General features: G+C 37.1%; 5 protein-coding genes across 8 annotated transcripts; 4 read left to right on the forward strand and 1 right to left on the reverse strand.

The window, feature by feature from the left end:
* LOC111453108 (soluble inorganic pyrophosphatase 4) lies at positions 1 to 3636 on the forward strand. The gene is made up of 9 exons (XM_023094061.1): positions 1 to 159; positions 1712 to 1847; positions 1948 to 1976; positions 2272 to 2337; positions 2417 to 2524; positions 2614 to 2679; positions 2751 to 2871; positions 3000 to 3081; positions 3187 to 3636. The coding sequence occupies exons 2-9, from the start codon at positions 1721 to 1723 to the stop codon at positions 3227 to 3229; spliced, it is 642 nt and encodes a 213-aa protein (XP_022949829.1). The 5' UTR covers positions 1 to 159; positions 1712 to 1720; the 3' UTR covers positions 3230 to 3636.
* A 3109-nt stretch (positions 3637 to 6745) lies between these two features.
* LOC111453110 (actin-depolymerizing factor 1-like) lies at positions 6746 to 8913 on the forward strand. The gene is made up of 3 exons (XM_023094063.1): positions 6746 to 6943; positions 8089 to 8354; positions 8425 to 8913. Exons 1-3 carry the CDS (start codon positions 6941 to 6943, stop codon positions 8576 to 8578), a joined length of 423 nt encoding a protein of 140 aa, XP_022949831.1. The 5' UTR covers positions 6746 to 6940; the 3' UTR covers positions 8579 to 8913.
* A 691-nt stretch (positions 8914 to 9604) lies between these two features.
* Positions 9605 to 12487, forward strand: LOC111453158 (pentatricopeptide repeat-containing protein At3g53700, chloroplastic-like). The gene is made up of 2 exons (XM_023094134.1): positions 9605 to 10413; positions 10498 to 12487. Exons 1-2 carry the CDS (start codon positions 9760 to 9762, stop codon positions 12067 to 12069), a joined length of 2226 nt encoding a protein of 741 aa, XP_022949902.1. The 5' UTR covers positions 9605 to 9759; the 3' UTR covers positions 12070 to 12487.
* Positions 12488 to 12545: 58 nt separating this feature from the next.
* On the reverse strand, positions 12546 to 16522 carry LOC111453157 (cation/H(+) antiporter 20-like). Its single transcript, XM_023094133.1, has 4 exons — positions 16245 to 16522; positions 15142 to 16167; positions 13137 to 14072; positions 12546 to 13037 (listed from the first exon to the last, which is right to left on the reverse strand). The coding sequence occupies exons 1-4, from the start codon at positions 16422 to 16424 to the stop codon at positions 12648 to 12650; spliced, it is 2532 nt and encodes an 843-aa protein (XP_022949901.1). The 5' UTR covers positions 16425 to 16522; the 3' UTR covers positions 12546 to 12647.
* Positions 16523 to 18423: 1901 nt separating this feature from the next.
* Positions 18424 to 21246, forward strand: LOC111453167. Of its 4 annotated transcripts, none has more exons than XM_023094145.1 (4): positions 18424 to 18428; positions 20007 to 20153; positions 20269 to 20311; positions 20981 to 21246. In XM_023094145.1, the coding sequence occupies exons 2-4, from the start codon at positions 20033 to 20035 to the stop codon at positions 20985 to 20987; spliced, it is 171 nt and encodes a 56-aa protein (XP_022949913.1). In that variant the 5' UTR covers positions 18424 to 18428; positions 20007 to 20032; the 3' UTR covers positions 20988 to 21246. The 4 variants fall into 4 exon arrangements, with proteins under 4 accessions (XP_022949913.1, XP_022949915.1, XP_022949912.1 ...); XM_023094147.1 differs by having other exon boundaries at positions 21025 to 21246; XM_023094144.1 differs by lacking the exon at positions 18424 to 18428 and having other exon boundaries at positions 19961 to 20153.
* The last annotated feature ends 237 nt before the right edge of the window (positions 21247 to 21483 follow it).

Genomic DNA, 21483 nt, shown 5'->3' on the forward strand with positions numbered 1-21483 from the left:
ATGGTGCAAGAGGAAGAGAGCGGGAACGTGTAACGTACAGCTCCTCATTGCTTTCTCTGGTGCAGAGCATTTCGTGCCGTTTCTTCCTTCATCCTCAATCTCTTGCATTGAGATCTGCGATTCGGTTTTTGCTCTCCATTTCTCCTTTGAAGCTTTCAGGTTCGATTTTTGAGCTCCAGATCTTTGATCTCTCGAGCTTTCAGTTTCGGTTTCTTGTTTTTTGGTTTTTGTTTGATCAGTTTTTGTTTCTGGATATCTCTGCGTTCGCGGAGATCCACTCTGGAAGGTGTTTTGAATCTTGTTTGTTTTATATTATCTGTTTGCTATCTGCTTTTTCTTGTCAGTTTTTTTTTGAGTTACGGAGCGAATGGGTGATTTTGACTGGCTTGGAACTATGTTGTGATTTATGAATCTATTTTCTATGAAATATGTCTGTCTTCATTCTACATCATTTACATGGCAGATGCTGGTATGTTAGATCCAGGAGATCGTTGTTTGTTTAGATTTTTTGCTCTAATTTTTTGCCGTTAATCTGCTTATGAAAGCACTGTGAATCTGTGGTTATAAGAGGCGTTGTGACGAAAACGTTGATTTCTGTTCCTCCGTTACATGCCTACCCGAATAAAGAGGCAGAGATGTGGAAACTAAAGAGAACGTAAGCAGATAGTCCAAAAGAGAGACGTAGGGAGAGAGAAGAGAAAATGAATTCATACGTGAACGCTTGACGGATATTTTTCGTATCTCGAAGTTATGAATATTGATATGGATGAGTGGACGTAGTAGTCTAGTCAAGAAGCATGCGGTCTTTGGATCTGTCGTTTCTAATCTCTTTCTAAAATCAATATTTGGGACCTATCTTATTCCTTGGGCAATGTCAATTGTCACATGCGTTTTGTTAAAGATATGTGAAGTTGATGGAATTGTTGTTGATGTTTTGGTTATCGATCAATGACAATCGTGATGATGCCCATTAGTTTCTGAATCGGAACAACCAGTGTCTGCATTTGTGAATGTATAAAATCTGCGAAGAAGACATGTGACTGCGTATTTTGTGTTGCTTTTGAATGCCTCTGCCTGGACTTTTGTTTTGGTTGTTCTTTTCACAGTTATAGATCTTGATTTCTTACCCATGAAAGTGCAAGTTGATGTTGCAATGTATGTTAATACTCTATTCTTCTCTGATTAGAGTATGTTGACTGGTTGAATCTGATAAACCTGTGGAGAAGTACGAGAAATACGGTGCAATTGTCTTGACTTTCCAAAGTTGTACAGGTTGCATGAGCTCTTGGATCGCATTTGATGTTTAATGTTTTAAATGGGCACTTGCGATTACGTTTCTTTATTTATTTATTTATTGTCGAGAGAGCTCCATACATATATTAGAGATCGATCTTTTCCTTGCACCATTTTCTTTCATATGCCAGTCAGTTGTTTTTAGATATGTTCAGTCTTAATTTTAACTTTATTCATTTATCTATTTATGATAAGGTTCAGTATAAGCTTGATGACGTAAGGTTCTTGTTACATCCTTTAGGCATAAATTTTCCGTTTTGTGATTGTAATAGTCCTATAAGTATTGATGTGAAATGATGTTGAAAGATTTGGGCCTTGGTTAAGATGCTTGGAAGTGTGTATTTTAGTGTCTTACGATACCCTCAAATTGAACTTTCTTTTGAGAGTAGATGTTCTGATTAGCTGCTTTCACTTCCAGCTTGCTCTTATGGCTCCTTCAAATGGAACAACCATCAATGCTCGTCCTTCTCCATACCCACCACTGAATGAGAGAATACTTTCATCAATGACTAGGAGATCTGTTGCTGCACATCCTTGGCATGATCTTGAAATAGGCATGCGTTATACCTCACTGTCATTTATGTACCTTTTATGTGGAGGAGATTTTATAGCTAGAATGATCTACTGATAAACAAATTTTTAATTCTTTTTCAGGACCTGATGCTCCAAAGATTTTCAACTGTGTAAGGATGCTGTTCTGAATTCCATAATATCATATATGTTTTTTTTTTTTTTTTTTAAAGATGGTTGTATTAGATGTGATATAAGTTCATGATAATGCCATCAGGTTTGAACCATAGTAACTTTTTACAGTCGCGGATTGATGTTGAATGTTGGCGGATGAGTATTCTTAATTGTTATCCTATTTTCTTCTTTATATATTAGCACTTCAGCAACTTAGAATTTTGAAGTTTCACCAAAATTTTAACGATGAATGTTGATGCATAAATTGAATCTTGATTAATTTTCATCATGCAGGTAGTTGAAATAGGAAAAGGAAGCAAAGTGAAGTATGAACTTGACAAAAAAACTGGTCTGATTAAGGTAATTATAAGCTAATCACTTGTTTTTTTTGGTGGATTTTATCCGTCATCAGTTGGATAAAAGGCCCATGTTTATTCAGGTTGATCGGATTCTTTACTCATCTGTTGTGTACCCACATAACTATGGCTTCATTCCGCGGACTCTTTGCGAGGACAACGATCCCATAGATGTCTTGGTCATCATGCAGGTACAACAACAATTAATTGTTTAATGAAAGTTGTATTTTTAAAAATATCGGCGCACATCTTACCTGATGTTGTTCTGAAATATTTCCAGGAGCCAGTTCTTCCTGGATGTTTTCTGAGGGCTAAAGCAATAGGCCTTATGCCTATGATTGACCAGGTAACTCCTCTCGAATAAATGCCATCTTTTGTTCTTAAATAAAAGAGAGTTCTAATCATTAATTAACTCAGGGTGAAAAAGATGACAAGATTATAGCTGTTTGTGCCGATGATCCCGAATACCGTCACTACAACGACATCAAGGAGCTCCCACCGCATCGATTGGCTGAGATTCGTCGCTTCTTTGAAGACTGTATCCTAAAAATTAGTTTGATCATTTCTAACATCATCAGCGAAAACCAACTTACAGTGTCATCCTAATCGATCGTCCCTATATCTTTTTATTCTCAATTTGTAGTGTTTCTTGACAAACCAATTCAGACAAGAAGAATGAGAACAAAGAGGTAGCTGTGAATGACTTTCTGCCAGCCGCTGAGGCCTTCAACGCCGTACAACACTCAATGTAAGCAATGGTTACTCTAATTTTCCCTTATCTATAATTTTTTGCTGGTACCAATAGCCAGCTTTGAACTGATGAAGGATTGTATTTGTTCTGTTTTTTATGCAGGGACCTCTATGCAGACTACATAGTGGAGAGCTTGAGGCGGTAGGTGTCCGCCAAGCAATTGGCACCCGTGATTGCATTCATATCACACACATTGGGAAAAGCCTTCATTGAAATGGTTTTGTTTCCAAGGCAAGATTTTCCTGTCTGTGGTTTGTTAATATGCTTTCATACTTGAATTTACACCGTGTTATGTTCGGGAAACGATAATGCCATTAAATGGTTGTATCAAGAATTGGATCGAAATGTTACACAGCGATCGTACTAGCGTTAGGGTAATGGCTATATTTTTTGATTTTTTTTCTTTTTTTGAAAAGTCTATTGTAATGAATCTACACTTCTACTGTACTAGACCTGGTGGGATCCATGATCATTGTTCCTTATCAGGTCTTTTTTGCTTTTTGTTCCCGACACGGGGAGCAATGATACCGACTTCAAGTGATTCTCTTTATATGTGTGTGTGTGTTTCTTAGTATAAACTAATATATTAAATTTTAAGTTTGCATTTCCTTTTGTTTAAATTAATAAAAATGTCCCAAACTTTGTACTTTCCCATCCTAATGTCCTTGAATTTTTAAAAATGCAAAAAAATGAAATAGTTTTAAAAAGGCTTCTCGGAGTTTCTCATCTGTTGGAATGGGACTTTCCAAAACAGATCAAACAGTTCATCATGGTTCGTGTTTAAGATGGATTACCGATTGGCTTGATTCTCAAGCCACAGTGGAATGAGATTGGAGATGATTGTAGTCAATTCACTGGGACGAGAAAATAATTAAATTTATAAAATAAGAAAAAGATACATAAACCTAAGAAAAAAAATTTGGGAATTGAGAGTTGAAAGAGGAAGATTGCAAAAATTCGTATCAAGTATACACTATTAAAACTCGTAACTAATAAATAAATTATCGATTTCACGATAACCTTTTTACTTTTTTGTTAATTTTATCGTTGGAAATTATGTGAGTTTTTGGGTAATATTTAAGTGAATTTTTGAAAATTAGGTGACAAAAAATTAACAATAATGGAAATTAAATTAGGTGAGTTTTTTTTAGTAACATTTAAAGTGAATTTTTGGAAATTAGGTGACGGAGGAAATTAACAATAATGAGGTAGGTTTTAGTTTGTGTTAATAGATTCTCAAGCCCAGAGGTTGATTATTTCCGTAATGATTCTTAATTTCTATTAACAAATAATCATTTTTAATTTCTATTAGAATTATTTCTAACCTTTTTATTGCTTTCCAAGTCTGCAGTGGAACTAAAGTATTAAAGAGGATTTCGTTGCTCACTCTCTCTCGAATAAGAGAACAACTATGTAAGTAAAGTAGCTAATTAGCTAATGAAACACACATGTGAATCATTAACCACAACTTTTTAATAAACCAAAATCATACCATCAACATACTTAGACTATATAAAATTCTCTCGCCTCTTCTATAAAGTTTAGCTCTCCATACAAACCAAATTAAACAGAGGAACCCACGTTTTAATCCTATAAAATTGATAGAATAAGAAAAAAGAGCAAGGGAATAGAGAGTTATCCAGCTTTGTTGCTGTTCTTTGATGGAAGTTCTCTTCCCTTGAGTTCTCACGTCCACCTCTTTGCCCTAATCTATCCTTCTTGGTCTTTTCTTCCTTCTGCTGTCAACAGCAGTTGGTTTAGGATTTTTCTTCTTCTTCTCTAGTTTCATAGCAGGTAACAGCAGAGGCTCTACTGTCTAATCTGATTTTTCTCTCTCAAAGTGTGGCTCCCGTTGGTCTTCTTTTTTCTCTTTCAAGGCGTGGCTCTCTCTTGGTCTTCTTTTTTCTTTTATATTGAACATGAGTTCCCTCCGACACAGGAATAAGTTGTCCACATAAGATGTTATTGGATAGTCAATAACCCACCAATTTAAAATTTAAATGTTATCCCCATTTGTTTCTAGATTTGCTACTTCATTATTGTTCACCATAAATGTCTGAAATTTTACCACATTACTAACTTAAATGTACAATTAAAATATTGATTTATGCCCAATCATATTCTTTTCATTTCATGTTGGACTGATTTCATTGCTCACTAATTAAAATAAATGGGATAATAAATGAGAAAATAGTGAATAAGAGTGGAACGTTAACTACAAAAAGATTTGATATGACTCTCCAGTTCTCAATCTTCAACCGTGTAGACTAGCTTTAGGAGAATTCAAGCTTCATGTTCATTTTTCGCCCAACTTTGTGGCTACATCGGACCATAGGCAAAGTTTGCATTCGCTAATCAAATATCGCTTATGCAGAATCAAAGCTTGTTTGGTCACAAACGTTCATGCGTGTTTAATCGTTCGATACAACAATGTCGCATCTCGATTTTCAACAATATGACTCATGCTTTCTGATGTTGTGCCATGTCTCGAGACACATCTGACCATTTTAGTTTATTCGGACACATCGGTTGAAAACTAACCCATGTATCAATCACACTTGTTTATTTCATATATGTGTGTAATCAAATTTACATTTTCTGCCTATAAATTTGCTTTATTTTGAAACAAATTTCAAAATTTTAAAATTGAAAATGAAAATATTTTTTGATAATTTAGATATATATATATATAATAATAGGGGATAGCGTTAGTTTGACGCGGCGATAGAGCGGGAGTGGGCCCACTGAATTTATTAAATTATATTTTTCAAAATTCTCAAACTAATTAATTAAATAAAGGTTGGAGTCGACAGAAAGTATCCAAAACTTCTTAATATTGTCAACGCCCAATAAATATCTAAGCCGGCGCCTGAGCCACTGCTCAATTGGCTCAGCCGCCGAATATTATATATATATGTAGTGAAAATTATACGAAGACCAAAATATATACTTTTTTTAATTAAATTACATTTATAATTATTTAGTGCGTGAATTTTAAAAAATATCTATTATTTCTTTAATTTTTTTCAATTTTGATATAAATAATTTCCTTTGATAAATCTCATAACTTTCAATTTTATATTTAATAAATCATATTTGATATTTTTAATATTCACGAATCTGACTAATTATATTTATAAATCTTAATTAATTTTGTAGTTAATTTTTTTAAAATTTTATATTTAATTGTTATTTTAGACGTATAATTTAAATTTTAATTTCTTAAAAAACTAAACTTATAATTTAATTTTAATCTAAATTCTTCTCAATTTTATTTTTTCTAATTTATTTTTAAAAAATATCTAATAATTCTCTGAATTTTCAACGTTTAATAAATTTTTGATTTTTTTTTAAAATTTAATATAATTCATAATAGTTTATTGAATTTTTAAATTTGTATCTATAGATTTTTTTACTAATTTTACATTTAAAAAAATTAGGCTCTTATTAAACACATAATTAAAATTTAAAATTTTATTATACAAAAAATTTCAATTTATAAAAAAAAAAAAGAGATATATTAGGTTAAAAAAAAAAGTTTGAGGTTGTATTATTTATTATTTAAAATTTAAGGGACCTAAAAAAAAAAAGAAAACAGAAAAAGGTTTAACCTGGCTTTTTCTTGGAGCCGACTTCAAGAAAAGGAAGAGAAGCTCATCATCGTCTCCAACAGGGTTTTTGCAGTTTACACCAACACGATACGCTCCTCTGTTATTTGAATCACTCCCACCATAATTACCACTCCCAACCACCCAATATAACCTTTCCCCCGCATTCACTCATTCATTCCTCTCTTCTCTTCATTCTTCGATTTCACTGTTGTTTGAGTTCTTCCGCGAGCATCCGAGGAGAAAAAATGGTAACCCTTCGATTCATTTGCTTCATTTGTAGCTTCCCAAGTGTTTGATTAAATGACCTGTTCTGTTTCTGGGGAAGTTCTGGGAAATTGCTGGAATGGGTTTCTGGGAAATGTGGCTTTGTTGATTAGCTTCTCTTTTGGTTCTATTTGGTGTTTGATCTGTGGTTCTGACTTGACTGGAATTTTTTGAATGTGTTTGGATTGGGTTGATTTATAATAATAGTTCATGAATTGTTTTGGTGTGTAATGTTTTGCTCTGAGATCTTGGGATATGATCTGGTTTGTGTTGGAATGATTTTATGTTTGAAACTATGGGATGGTTTAGTTTTATGATCGGTCGAGCTGGAGAATTTCCATCTGGTTCTGTATCCATTGCTCTTATCTTAATTATCTCTTGTGATGAACAGGGGTCCTCCTTTTAGTATTTTACTTCCCCCCTCCCCCCTTTTAGATTCAATCTTCCTTTCAAAGTTGTATGGAGTTTTGTTGTTGCAAGGAGGCACCCACCACTCGTAGATATTCTATGCTTTGACCCATTACGTATTTTCGTCACTCTTGGTAGGGAAAGGATTCCACACTCTTATATGTGTGATCGTCACTATATAGAATGCTTCCTTTCCTTTTCCAACCTATGGGAAAGGTTTCCACACTCTTATATGTGTGATCGTCACTATATAGAATGCTCCTTTCCTTCTCAAACCTACGGGAAAGGTTTCCACACTCTTATACGTGTGATCGTCACTATATAGAATGCTTCCTTTCCTTCTCCAACCTGTGTGTGATCGCACAATCCACACCCTTACGTATCGCTGGCGGCGATACGTAATGGGCTAAAGTGGACAATATCTATTGGCGGTGGGCTTGAGTTGTCACATGAAGTGTGTGTGTTTTGGGTGTCAATCAACCTTCTCAGTGATACGTAACGGGCTAAACCGGATAATATCTACTAGCGGTAGGCTTGAGTTGTTACGAGCGATAGGTAATGGGTAGGCTTGAATTGAATTGTTACATGAATGTGTGTGTTTTGTGTGTCAGTCAACCTTCTCTTTTATTGCATAATCTTGTCTTCAAGTTAGAAGATACTTTAAAAGGTGATCAAATATTACAAACTTAGCTTAAAAAATATACTTTCATGAATCTGGTAGGCCAATGCAGCATCAGGAATGGCTGTGAATGATGAATGCAAGTTAAAGTTTCTAGAGCTCAAGTCGAAAAGAACTCATCGTTTCATTATCTTTAAGATCGAGGAGAAGCTAAAGCAAGTAGTTGTGGAGAAACTCGGTGGGCCTAGCCAAAGTTACGAGGATTTTGCTGCTAGTCTCCCTACCGATGAGTGTCGTTATGCTGTCTATGATTTCGACTTCGTCACCGAAGAAAATTGCCAAAAAAGCAGAATCTTCTTCATTGCATGGTAATGCCAATTCTTAACCATTCAATGATTGCATACTTCATCTTATCACTGATTGAACTGTTAAATGAAGGTCTCCTGATAATTCAAGAGTCAGAAGCAAGATGATCTATGCAAGCTCCAAGGACAGATTTAAGAGAGAGCTTGATGGAATACAAGTAGAGCTGCAAGCAACCGATCCGACCGAGATGGGTCTCGATGTAATTCGTAGCCGTGCTGGAATATAAGCCTTCGAAAACGAATCGAAATGTTTAAAGATTTCACTGGAAATCTTCTGTTCTTCTTGAACAAGTATGAATCTGTGTGTCATCTGGTATGTCTTTTAACTTGTTATGCAAAACCTTCTGTCTTTGAGTGACCATTTAGAGTCTGATACCTATGAAGCTAATTGCTTGTGAGGGGTTAGCTGAGACCTTATGCTAATTTCATCTTTGTTTTTTTTCAGTTTTAGTTTGGATTGCTGGCTTTACATTCTTCTTTAACCCAAACATTATCCTCTCTACTTTTGGGTTTATTGTTGTTTTCTTTGTAAGTTGGTAGAAATTGATTGCTTGATTCTTTGTTCTAATGCTCTGGTGTCTGCATTCGTGTTCGTTCTTGCTGTATTTGTGCTAGTCGGAAGTGATTTAGTTCTGGTTGGATGACTATTTGGTTTTTTGAATCAACATTACTACTATCGTGCGTACGTTTCACTATTTTGTTTCAAAAATCAAAGACGAAACGCTGGTCAATGTAGGGCAGGAAAGTCTAAAGAAAACCATATCTTCTAGCATTGGGCTTGGACTGTTACAAATGGTATAGAGCCGATCATCATGCGAGATGCTGGTCGAAGTAGGGCTAGACCCTCTCCATAGTGGACACGTTTTAAAACCTTGAGAGAAAGTTAGAAGGGAAAATTCATAGAGAACAATCAACTCTCTTCACAGTGAACACGTTTTAAAACCTTGAGGGAGTCCAAAAGGAAAAGCTCACAAAGGACAATATCTATTAACGTAGGCTTGGGCTGTTACATGTCTGATGTCCCATGTGTTCGAAAGTCTAAAAAATGCTTAATTTTTGTCGTAAAATTGACATAAATCGTTTAACATTCTATTCAGAATGAGCAGTAGAATTGGAATCGGAATCAAGAAAATATGTATTCTAAATTGATAGTTATATCCTTTAAACAAGATACTAAACTAATTAAATATTGAGAATAAAATAATATATTCTATAAATGCATTTCTTTAAGAATTAAAGTTGGATATTTGCCCTAAAAATCGTTCGGGAATTCAACTGAATCAAGCAGTTCCTTCACAGATTCGCAGTATCATCTTCCCTGAGAGACCCACTTCGTCTTCGCCGGCGAGGGTTCAATAGCTCTCTGGCATCTTCACGGTAACGGCGGACCTCCTCAAAATTTGACCCAATGGCTTTCACTTGTGTTAAGTGTTATCCATGGCCTCTCCCGCACGCTCCCCTCTCTTTTTCCTCTAAACCCATCTCCAATTCCTCCATCTTCTTTTCTGCGTCAGTTTCTGATCACCTCGCCTCCACTTCTTCGTCCAATAGTGTTTCGTCTTCACCAAATGTTCATCATCTTCCTCCTGATTTCACTCCGAAGCAGCTTATCGAGACCCTTCGTCGCCAGAGGGATGAAGTGGCGGCCCTTCGCGTATTCAATTGGGCTTCGAAGCAGCCCAACTTCGTGCCTAGTTCGTCGTTCTACAAGGAGATTCTTCGCAAGCTTGGAAAGGCAGGATCGTTCGAGTACATGAGGTGCGTCTTGGAGGAGATGAAGCTCATTGGCTGTGAGGTGGATAGAGGTATTTTCTTGATTTTTGTTAAGAGTTATGCAAAATTTGAGCTGTATGATGAAGTTATGGGTATTGTTAAAGAAATGGAGGATGAATATAGGATAAAACCAGATACCTGTTTCTATAATGTGTTGTTGAATGTTCTTGTGGATGGCAGCAAGCTTAAACTTGTGGAATCTGCGCATTCTAGCATGGTTAGAAGACGAATTAGGCATGATATTTCAACGTTTAATATTTTGATAAAAGCCCTTTGCAAGGCTCATCAGGTTAGGCCTGCCATTTTGATGATGGAAGAGATGCCAAGTTATGGCTTGTCTCCTGATGAGACCACATTCACAACTATAATGCAGGGGTTCATTGAAGAGGGAAATTTGGATGGTGCGCTGAGAATTAAAGAACATATGGTAGAATATGGGTGCCTCTGTACTGATATCACTGTTAATGTCTTGATTAATGGGTTCTGCAAACAGGGTAGAATTGATCAAGCCTTGAGTTTTATTCAAGAATCCGAAAATGAAGGATTTCGTCCCGACCAGTTTACGTATAATACTCTCGTGAATGGTTTGTGCAAGGTGGGTCGTGCTAAGCACGCAATGGAAGTCGTAGATGCAATGCTTTTAGGAGGCTTTGATCCTGATACATATACATACAACTCTCTGATTTCTGGACTGTGTAAGCTAGGTGAAATTGATGAGGCTGTTAAGATTCTGGATCATATGGTTTCAAGGGACTGCTCCCCAAATGCTGTCACCTACAATACTATAATTAGCGCATTGTGTAAGACGAAACGAGTCGAAGAGGCCACGGAAATAGCTCGTTTTCTCTCGAGAAAGGGAGTTTTACCAGATGTTTGTACATTCAATTCTTTGATACAGGGTCTCTGCTTGTCTAACAATCACAGGAATGCTATGGAGCTTTTTGAGGAAATGAAGGGTAAAGGATCTCGACCCGACGAGCTTACGTACAATATGTTGATTGACAGTCTTTGTTCGAGTGGGAAACCGGAGGAAGCTTTAAAACTGTTAAAAGAAATGGAGTTGAGTGGCTGTGCACGTAACGTCGTTATGTATAACACATTAATTGATGGGTTTTGTAAGAAGAAGAGGATTGAAGAAGCAGAGGAGATATTTGATGAGATGGAGCTTCAAGGGATTTCTAGGAATTCAGTGACCTACAACACTCTTATTGATGGTCTTTGTAAAAGCAGGAGGATGGCGGATGCTGCTCATTTAATGGACCAAATGATAATGGAGGGCTTGAAGCTTGATAAATTCACCTACAATTCACTCCTCACTCACTTTTGCAAGACTGGGGACATTCAAAAGGCATCAGATATAGTTGAAACCATGACCTCGAGTGGATGCAATCCCGACATCGTCACATACGGGACGCTTAGTAGTGGTCTCTGTAAGGCAGGAAGACTTCAGGTTGCGAGTCGGCTTCTTCGATCAATTCAGATGAAAGGGATGGTTCTTACACCACAGGCCTATAATCCTGTTATCCAAGCATTGTTCAAGCGGAACAGAACTCATGAAGCCATGAGACTTTTCAGAGAGATGTTGGAGAAGGCTGATCCTCCAGATTCATTAACGTATAAGATTGTTTATCGTGGTCTCTGCAATGGCGGAGGGCTGATCGGGGAAGCCGTGGACTTCACGATCGAGATTATAGAAAGAGGTAATATACCTGAATTCTCATCATTTGTTATGTTGGCTGAAGGTCTGTGTAGTTTAGCGATGGAGGACACCCTTGTAAAGCTTGTGGATATGATAATGGAGGAAGCTAGATTCTCAAAGAGTGAGATTTCGAGGATAAGGGGTTACCTTAAAATCAGAAAATTTCATGATGCATTGTCCACTCTTGGAGGTATCTTGGAGGACCTGTACCCCATAAAACCTTGTCGTGGAAGATCACGACAATGAAGTGTTGTTATTCGTCGATAGATATTGTCAATATTGTCTTTTTTGGGTTTCTCTCAATGTTTTAAAATACGTCTACTAGGGAGAGATTTCCACACCCTTACGGAGCCTAGTGGCACAATGTCTAGCTTTAAACCATTTGTAACTGTCCAAATCCTATTGTTTTTTTGGGTTTCCTTCACGATTTTAAAACGTGTCTAACAATGTCTAGCAGCCTCGTTGGCAACCGCCCAGTATCTAGCTATATACATTTGTAACCATCTAAGCCCTATTGTCCTATTTTAGCTTTCCCTCGAGGTTTCCACAATCTTAGGAGGCTCAGTACGCCTGGTATCTAGCTCTATATCATTTGTAACCGTCCAAGCTCACCGTTGTCATTTTTGAGTCTTTTCTTCAAAGACTCTCCTTCAAGGTTTTAGAACACGTCTACAAGATAGTGGTTTACACACCCTTTTCAAGATTACATATACACTGGGATTGAAATTGAAATAATAATATGTTATCTTTTCTATGAAATGGAGAGTAAACTGATACAGTTAACTACCAATTATAATGTAATAAAGTTGAAGACACTTGTGATATTATACATTAGTTGAAGCCCCATCGATTGCCAAGGGCTGTTCGTTCTTACTCGATTCTGCTATCTTCAAAACCAGAGCTTCTTCTGCATGACCACCTCCTCCATGTTGTTGAATTACTAGTATTGATGATACTATTCCCCTACTCGAGCTGGCTAGTATGTCCCCTACTGGCCCCAACTCTGCGTGCTCTGCTGGTCGGTCCGCTAGTTTCACCACCATGCTGGAGGGAACCCGACCCTTCCCGACCACGACTAGGTCATAACCACCTTCCTTTCCAATGCCCACCACCCCTTCGACTATCATGTTCGTGTTGCTGGCCTCCTTCTCTGTGTACTCAACTGTTGCATCCCATTTGCTTCTGAATTCCGTCAGTGCTACATTATCTAACTCCTGCTTTCCAATTCATAACATTTACGTTGACAGTGAGTTTGAAATGAATTTTTAAGTGCTTTTATATATTAAATTTATTTGAAGAAATAAAAAGTGTACCTTTTCTTTTTCCCGGTTGATTGGATCTGTGGAGAAGCTATAACGGTTGTCGCCAGATTTGGAGTGCATGGGGCGTAAAATGAAGTTGCTACCCTCAAACCCATTCGATGGCGACGGCCGGAACCTTACCACCGTGACCTTCACCGCCGGATGCTCCGCCATCAGGCCACCCAACTCCAGCGCCTCCCGGTCATCGGGCCCACCAAAAAACACGATACAAATCCTTTGGGCCACACCAACCATGAGCCCAGGCCCAGGCGTATGAACCGTATTGGCCCCAAATCCACGGTCCACAAGAACCGCCACGGAGCAAGGCGCATTCTTCAGAACCCGTTGGTTCACAACTCTCCAGCCATGGCCCACATTCTCCTCCTCTTCCTTGCCGTCGCCGTCAAACACCCTCCAATTCCGATGGAATGGCAAGATGATCATCGTGACCCTCTTCTCGTTCGCCACGTGGCAGATATCCTCATGCATAGTGGCCAAGGAAGAGACGGCCGTAGTGGGGCGGACCTTAACCCGACCCAGTTGGCTGTAGGCCTGAAAGGCAGCAGCCATCTGGTCGCGCCACTCACCGGCCTTCCGGAACCTGGCAAAGAAAGGAAAGCCGTTTTTGCGGGCGCGTTGGACCATCATGATGGACGAAGACCGCTCGGTGAGCTCGACCAGATGCATCACGAAGAGTTTGAGGGATGAGTTTTTTGTGCTGCGAGTCGCTTCGGTCAGACCCATGAGGGACGGCACGTTGCCAGAGCTGTGGAGACAGGCTAGGATCCGAAGCTCGTCGTCGCCCGACAGGTCGTGGAGTTTCCGGTGGGTTCGTGGGGTGGAGCCGCCGCGGGCTGGCTTGTAAACCGCCATCACGGTGGGGGTAGTGATGAATGTTGTGAACAGTGCCATTAACACTAAAATGGCGAAGATTTCGTCGTTCAAAACCTGCGTGTTTAATCCCTTAATTAGTTATGAGATAATCAAAGTGCACGAACATCTTAAAGTGGACAATATCATACCATTATATATATTAATGATTACTAACATTGTATTATAGTCATATTTTATGCCCTTAATTTGGTACGAATGTTATGCTTTGTGCCCTTAATTTAGTTATGTTAGTAGAATTCTCGAACTATCCAACCAAAATTTAACTATGTCAGTAGAATTTTCAAATATCTAACAAAGAAGTTGCTAGCCTCAAAAGTGATTGAAGTATCGAACAAAAGGTGTACTTTGTTCAAAAGCTCCAGAGAAAGAAGTTGAGAGCCTCACAAAGAGTGTAATTTGTTCGAGTGCTCCAAAGAAATTTAAGTGCTCCAGAGAAAGAAATTGAGCCTCACACAGGGTGTACTTTGTTCAAGTGCTTCAGAGAAAGGAGTCGAGCCTCACAAAGGGTGTACTTTGTTCGAGGGCTCGAGAAAGGAGTCAAGCCTCACAAAGGGTGTACTTTATTCGAGTGCTCTAGAGAAAGGAATTGAGCCTCACAAATGGTGTATTTTGTTCAAGTGCTCCAGAGAAAGGATTCGAGCATCACAAAGGGTGTACTTTGCTCGAGGACTCTAGAGAAATAAGTTGAGCCTCACAAAGATGTACTTTGTTCAAGGGCTCCAGAGAAATGAGTCTAACCTCACAAATGGTATATTTTGTTCAGGTGCTCCAAAGAAACGAGTCAAGTCTCACAAATGGTGTACTTTATTCGAGAGCTCCAGAGAAAAGAGTCAAACCTCACAAATGATGTACTTTGCTCGAGAACTCCAGAGAAAGGAGTCGAGCCTCACAAAGAGTGTACTTTGTTCGAGAGTTCTAGAGAAAGGAGCCGAGCATTACAAAGGGTGTAGATTGTTCAAGTACTCTAAAGAAAGGAGTCGAGCCTCACAAAGAGTGTACTTTGTTCGAGGGCTCTAGAGAAAAAAGTAAAGACTCACAAAAGGTATACTTTGACGAGTGCTCCAGATAAAAGGAATCGAGTCTCTAACAATTTTTTCATTAAATTAATTTTTTTCAAACTAACCTTTTTCTCTTTGCCAATATTGAGAACAATCAATTCAACCAAGCCTTTAGTGTTCATAAGAAGCCCCAACGCCAACGCCTCTCTCGCCGGGATCAGAAACGCCATCGCCGCCACAAATGTCGCCAGAATCTTACCGGCGCACGCAGTGGAGATAACTAACGCCAGCAGCCCCCACGCTCTGCCCCCTTTAATCTTAGCCACATCCGTCTTCAACCCACTGGAAGCAAAATACAGAGGAAGAAGAAGACCCGACACAAAATCTTCAATCCTCTCAATCAATCTCTCCGCAAACCTTCCCCCTTTCGGAATCGCCAATCCAAACACAAAACCCCCAAAAATCGAATGAATTCCGATCAAATCCGTCACGAATCCCGACACCAACACCCCCACTAACGTCAAACAGATATACGCGTCGCCCAGAGCATCGTGCTCGTACGAACACCGCCGCACAACCCATTTCATTCCGGGACGAATAACCACCATCATGAAAACGACATACGCACCTCCGGAAAGTAGGACCCACACTGACACCAACGGACTCTTTTGGGCCCCACCTTCGCCGTTACCGGCGAGAGCCACCGCAAGTGCGAGGAGAATCCAAGCGGCGATGTCGTTAAACGCAGCAGCAGCCATGGCGGTTTCGCCGACTTGGGTAGTGAGGAGCTTAAGCTCAGCTAAAATGCGAGCAAGAACAGGGAAGGCAGTGATGGACAAGGCGACACCCATGAATACAATGAATTGACCATAGCCGACTTTGTCAACGCCGTCTACGGTTTTACGGAGGATGAAGGCTACTCCGATACCGGAGAGGAAAGGGACAGAGATTCCGGCGAGGGCGATTCCGAAAGCCCTCCGACCGCTGCGACGAATGGAGGACAAATCGAGTTCGAGTCCAACGAGGAACAGGAAGAACAATAAACCGATGCTGGCAACGGATTCGAGAATCGGAGTGCTCCATTGAGGGAAAATCCGGTGCAAATAAGCTTTGTTTCGGCCGAGCGCCGACGGACCCAGAAGAATCCCACCCTGAAATTAAAAAATTAAAAGAACCCATTAACGAAATCAAAAAAGTTGCAGAAACAGAGCATTGGAGAAGAACTTACGACGATTTCGGCGATGACTTTGGGCTGCCGGAGAGGTTTGAGGAGGAGGGCGAGGAGGCGGGAGAGGAGGAGAATGAGGACGGACTGAAGGATTAAGAGAGGGAAAGCGAAGTGGAGGGGGTTGTCGCCTTGCCAGACGCCATTGGAGGCGATTTTGATGGAGGTTATGTTCACGCTCATCGTGTTTCTGGCCTCTGCGAATCTTTTTTTTTTTTTTTTAAATTTTATTTTAAGAATTAAAACTTGGAAATTCAAACGCTAAGAGAATGGTAGTCTGAAATGGATAGCTTACTTATAGAACAGCCTCAAACCCAAAATGCTTTAAATGCACCTCCCTATCCCCTTCCAACTTCAATTGGGTTTGGCTTGTTACTTATTTTATACCTAAATTACCCTTTTAGTACCCTTTTCTTTTCCCTAATTTTGAATTTCATTTTTGTTTTTAATCTTTTTTTTCATGTGCCCTTTACCCCAAAAGGAAAATGAGCTTTGCTCCTCTCAACTTCGGGTAAATTCGGCGATATATATATATATTAAATGGAGAGAGAAACAAGCGCTAACGAGTAAATTGTGCAAGAAGTGGATTGTGAGATCTCATATTAGTATACTGTTTTTAAGGAGTAGATCAGTTGGAGAGGAAAACAAAGCATGATTTATATTGGTATGTAAACCTCCTGTAACATACATGTTCTAAACACCTTGAATGTAAGCCCTATTTACGTATATATATTTAAAATTTTATTAAAATTTCACAAAATTTTTAAATTTATATTTATTTAACTACTAGACTCTATAAAAAAATTTAGATTTATATTAGTTTACCTTTTGAATTTTCAAAAATATCCAATTTTGTTTTTAATAGGTCCCTCAATTGATTAAGCTATTCCATATATACATATATAAAGTCTAAGATAATAAAATTGAGTTTCTTTTAAAAAAAAAATATTTTTAAAGTCTAAAAATCTATTAGACAGACTAATAAATCATGCCCATTACAATAGTAAATGTACCAAGTTTCGAACCAACTTGAAGTAGATAAGGCGTAATGAATAGGACAGTTTTGAAAGTAATTTAGAATTAAATCAAAATGTGTAAAAGTAAAGGCGATAAAACAAAATAGGTATGAAATTAAATTAAATCAAGATAAGGTTAACCATAATTAAAAAATTAATTTCCTGTATCAACTTTAATTTATTGAAATATGTTAATGCTTACTTTAATGGTAAATAAATGTATGATTTAATTTTCGTGCTTTATTTAATATAAATATATTACTATTATTTACTGGTTTAAATAATTAAAATATTTATAAAAAAAAAAATTAACTTTCTCCTCGTAATAATAAGAAATTTTAGTTTTAAGGATAAATAAATTAGTTTTATGATTTTTTTTTCTTAAATTCTTAAATTATTTTATTTAGACCTTTAAACTTTTAAAATATATATTTTATTTTAACAAAAAAGAAAATAGATCAATACTATTAAATATGTGGTTCATAATAATATATCAATATTTTTTTAAATAATTATTTTATATGTTTAGGGCTCAAATTAATTAATTAATTATTTATTTTCTTTTTGTAAAAGGGATGAGTAGAAGAAAGAGTTCACATGCATGTGCATTGAAAGAGAACCTTGAAAAATAGATTACATTTTTGATGCATGCATTTTTATTATCACGAGAAGTACGCAAAAGCAGAGTTAAAAGACTGTAACGTCTCGGTATCTCTTATAATACGACTGTGTTTGTGCTCGAGAGCCATATCGTACTGGAAGGGGTCTCACTTTAATACCATTTGTAACGCCTCAGGCACATCGTACTAGAAGGGGTCCCACTTTAATATCATTTGTAACGCCTCAGGCCCATAATTCATATCAGGATTTAGAATTTGAATTCGACATTTGATGTTACTGAGATTCTCTTGTATCTCCTATGACATGAACATTTTTAATATGTCACTCAACGTAACATTGCTCCAAGCTAAAGACACTTAACTTTTGAGTTCTAATGAGTGAGCCATCGAAAAGGAAAGTACACCCTGTAGATATTGATAATCTTTGAAAAGGTGAGAGACAATCAACGCTGCATTGCTTTATTATTGTTTTCTCACTCCATTCATTTTTTGTGATCTATCGATTCTTAACTCATGAGCTTGAAGCAAACTCATCCGTTCATCAACGGAGAGTATTGATAGATCCTTAGCTTCTTCTATGGCAGCCACCACATGATTAAACTTTGGAGTTAAGCTTCTCAACACCTTTGCAACAATTGTTTCATCTGAAATTTTCTCTCCATAGGTATGCATCTGACTGACTATTGTCATTGCTCTTGACAAAAAGTCAGCAACTAATTCGCTAATCGTCATGAGTAGAGTTTCAAAATCACGTCTTAGAGATTGCAATTTCACTGTTATGACCTTTGAATCTCCTAGAAACTCTTTCGGTAGAATTGACCATGCTTGCTTTGATGTGGTTGCTGCTACAATTCGTGAAAAAATAGTTTCATATATCTTGTTAAATTAACAATATGTGTCGTCGTGTCGTGGCGAAGAGGATTTTCTTAATTTCTTCAAACTTTTTTAACACTGTTCCTCCAACTTGCTTTATTTGCTGTAAAGTTAGTATGTACAATGTGTGAGTCCTAAGAGACAAAGTAAGTACCTTTCCTAAAATTAAGGATAATCTAACTTTTTAAAATATAATAATTTAATAAATTATTATTATTAATTTTTTTCTACCAAGTCAACTATAAATAATCTAAATTCATTTAATTATGAAAGTTAAAAGTTTATTTTAATTCGATATAATCTAAAATTTAATTTAAAATTTAGGAATATAAATAATAAAGCTTAAAATTATTTATTTATTTATTTATATTAAAATTGTGGTGGCTTTGAAAGCACGTGAGTTAGAAAGTCAAAGTTTAATTTTGTTCCAATAATGAAGAAGGCAGCTGCAAGGTGTCTGTGAGCTAAAGCAACCACTTCAAAAGACCACACATGACTCATGCCATGTGATTTTTTTTTTTTTTTTTTTTAATTATAAAACAACACATCTTTTTCTTTTTTTAAAAAAAAAATTATATATTTTCCAAGGATAAATTCGTAAAATAAGTTAAAAACGACCCGATGAAAATTAAATTATTTTAAAAATAAAAATTAGAATATGAACTATATTCAAAAACCACCCGCCATCCATTATTAATTTTTAAATTGACTTTGAATCAAATTTTGGAAATATTAATATGGTCGAGCTTTCTTCTTGATTAGATCACCCTATTTGACTCGACTATCAAACAAGCCAACACGTGTCTTTGACATTTAAACGTGTGGCTCATATGTACGATACAATTCAACAAGTTACAATATAACTAATGAAAATTATTACAACTTCCTAAATTTCTTGAATTTTAAATTTTAAATTTTGTTGTTTATTTATGATATAAAATAAGAGGCTTTAGAGTTTATGTGTGACTTTAATTGGTATAACACCTAACCACCATTTTTTTCTAAAATATTAAAAAAAAATGTCACTTTTAGGGGTAAAAGTGTAAATTTATTTTATTTAAAATAATTTTTAATTGTTATTTAAAATAGTTGAGTTAATGGGATTGGGCTTGGCCCAGTTATGGATAATTTTGTGGGCTTCACGGCATGTCTATTGGATTTATGTGGGCCGAGATTATGAGTCGTCTCCTTATAACCAAACAAGATCTGAGCTTACAAGTCCCCATTTTCACTTGTGAAAGGGAATCGAGACGAAGGAACGAACGCAGACAGTCGAAGGAAGATGAGGCAGTTCGATCCATGGCCGGTGTTTTTCAGGCGAGAATGGAAGAGGAATTGGCCGTTCCTTGTTGGTTTCGCCATAACTGGAACCATTATTACCAAGATGACCGCCGGATTTTCTGGTATGATGGTCGATTGCCATTATTTCTTGTTATTTCTTCTTGTTCCTTCGTTTTTAGGTTTAATTTGACTCCTTCGATTCTTTCTGCATTGATTACTTGTTCGATTAATTTTCAGAGGAAGAGGTGAAGAACTCTCCCTTCGTGCAGAGGCACAATCGGTATTGTCTCGGAACCCTAAATTTACTGATTCAGACTCAATCTCACATCCCGCACCTTGGATTTGCTTATGAATTAAATCTATTGTCTGATACACTTTCGATTTGTCTGGGGATTTCTGGTTTTAGTCTGAAAAGTCACGAATCCGTCAAAGAGAATTGTACATTATTATTGGTTTTCTGTTTTCTGAAATGAGGTTTTTATATTTACTTGAATGTGGTAGTCATAAATTGTTTTTGTGCATGTATTCCTCTTGCTTATTTCCACTAATGGCCATTGATATATAACCATCGTGGTTGCATTGTTTTGGAGTATAATTGTTGATATTCCAGTATTTGATTGGAAGGGTATATTCTAGAGAGAGGGTAAAAATCCATCATATATAACCCGAAATCATCTCTAGAGAGAAATGAAAAGAGGGTAACTCCATTTTGACGATAATCTGAAAGTTATTTGGAGTTATTGCGATTCTTTCCTTCACATACGTTCCAATGTTTGTGGAGTGATTGATTTTTCTCTAGATGTTATTGTGCACTCATATCTCTTGTTTATGTTTATGTTCATGTTCCAGTAATTTTGTATTATTGACTTTCTCCAGCGGAGAGATATATTTGGATTTTCATTTTTTTTCTTCTCTATTCCGTCCCCTTTTGTGGCGATTGTTGGTATAGAACATAGGAATGTGCTTCACAAGTTAATGCACTGCCTGCTGCAGGTGAATCTTTGGAGGGGAATTGGTGGCATTGCAGAATGTGATGTTTTTATTTGTACAAAATAACAGATGCTGCGGTTGGTTTTCAAACCATTTGAAGCAAGTCTTATCGGTACTTCTCAGTATTTCTCAAATTTGTAAGGATTTTTTGATGTTGTTTGCTTTTACATGAACACGAGTTCTCTTCGTAGCATCATTGGATTGAAAACTTTGGTGTTCTTTAAAGCATCATTGGATTGAAAACTTTGGTGTTCTTTAAAGCATCATTGGATTGAAAACTTTGGTGTTCTTTAAAGCATCATTGGATTGAAAACTTCGGTGTTCTTTAATTTTGAATAATTGACCTCCTTCACGCAAGGATACATCAGTTGTTTCATGTTACCGTACTACTTTTGAGTCTCGTTTCAAAACTATTCTTGGAGTAGTAATTTCTTGTTGTAGGGGTAACTTAAAATAAAAATT

This window comes from Cucurbita moschata, unplaced genomic scaffold, assembly GCF_002738365.1.
Source record: "Cucurbita moschata cultivar Rifu unplaced genomic scaffold, Cmos_1.0 Cmo_Scf00015, whole genome shotgun sequence".
NCBI lineage: Eukaryota > Viridiplantae > Streptophyta > Magnoliopsida > Cucurbitales > Cucurbitaceae > Cucurbita > Cucurbita moschata.

Excerpts from the sequence above, each read along its gene's own strand:
- LOC111453157 (XM_023094133.1), bottom strand. The coding sequence starts at position 16,424 with ATGAGCGTGAACATAACCTCCATCAAAATCGCCTCCAATGGCGTCTGG. Across the intron at positions 16,168-16,244 it reads AAGTCATCGCCGAAATCGTC|GGTGGGATTCTTCTGGGTCC; the intron begins GTAAGTTCTTCT and ends TTTTAATTTCAG. Across the intron at positions 13,038-13,136 it reads TCAACCGGGAAAAAGAAAAG|GAGTTAGATAATGTAGCACT; the intron begins GTACACTTTTTA and ends ATTGGAAAGCAG.
- LOC111453110 (XM_023094063.1), top strand. Across the intron at positions 8,355-8,424 it reads AGAATCTTCTTCATTGCATG|GTCTCCTGATAATTCAAGAG; the intron begins GTAATGCCAATT and ends TGTTAAATGAAG.
- LOC111453158 (XM_023094134.1), top strand. The coding sequence starts at position 9,760 with ATGGCTTTCACTTGTGTTAAGTGTTATCCATGGCCTCTCCCGCACGCT. Across the intron at positions 10,414-10,497 it reads CCCTTTGCAAGGCTCATCAG|GGGTTCATTGAAGAGGGAAA; the intron begins GTTAGGCCTGCC and ends ACTATAATGCAG.
- LOC111453108 (XM_023094061.1), top strand. The coding sequence starts at position 1,721 with ATGGCTCCTTCAAATGGAACAACCATCAATGCTCGTCCTTCTCCATAC. Across the intron at positions 1,977-2,271 it reads CTCCAAAGATTTTCAACTGT|GTAGTTGAAATAGGAAAAGG; the intron begins GTAAGGATGCTG and ends TTCATCATGCAG. Across the intron at positions 3,082-3,186 it reads AACGCCGTACAACACTCAAT|GGACCTCTATGCAGACTACA; the intron begins GTAAGCAATGGT and ends TTTTTTATGCAG.
- LOC111453167 (XM_023094145.1), top strand. The coding sequence starts at position 20,033 with ATGAGGCAGTTCGATCCATGGCCGGTGTTTTTCAGGCGAGAATGGAAG. Across the intron at positions 20,154-20,268 it reads GATGACCGCCGGATTTTCTG|AGGAAGAGGTGAAGAACTCT; the intron begins GTATGATGGTCG and ends ATTAATTTTCAG.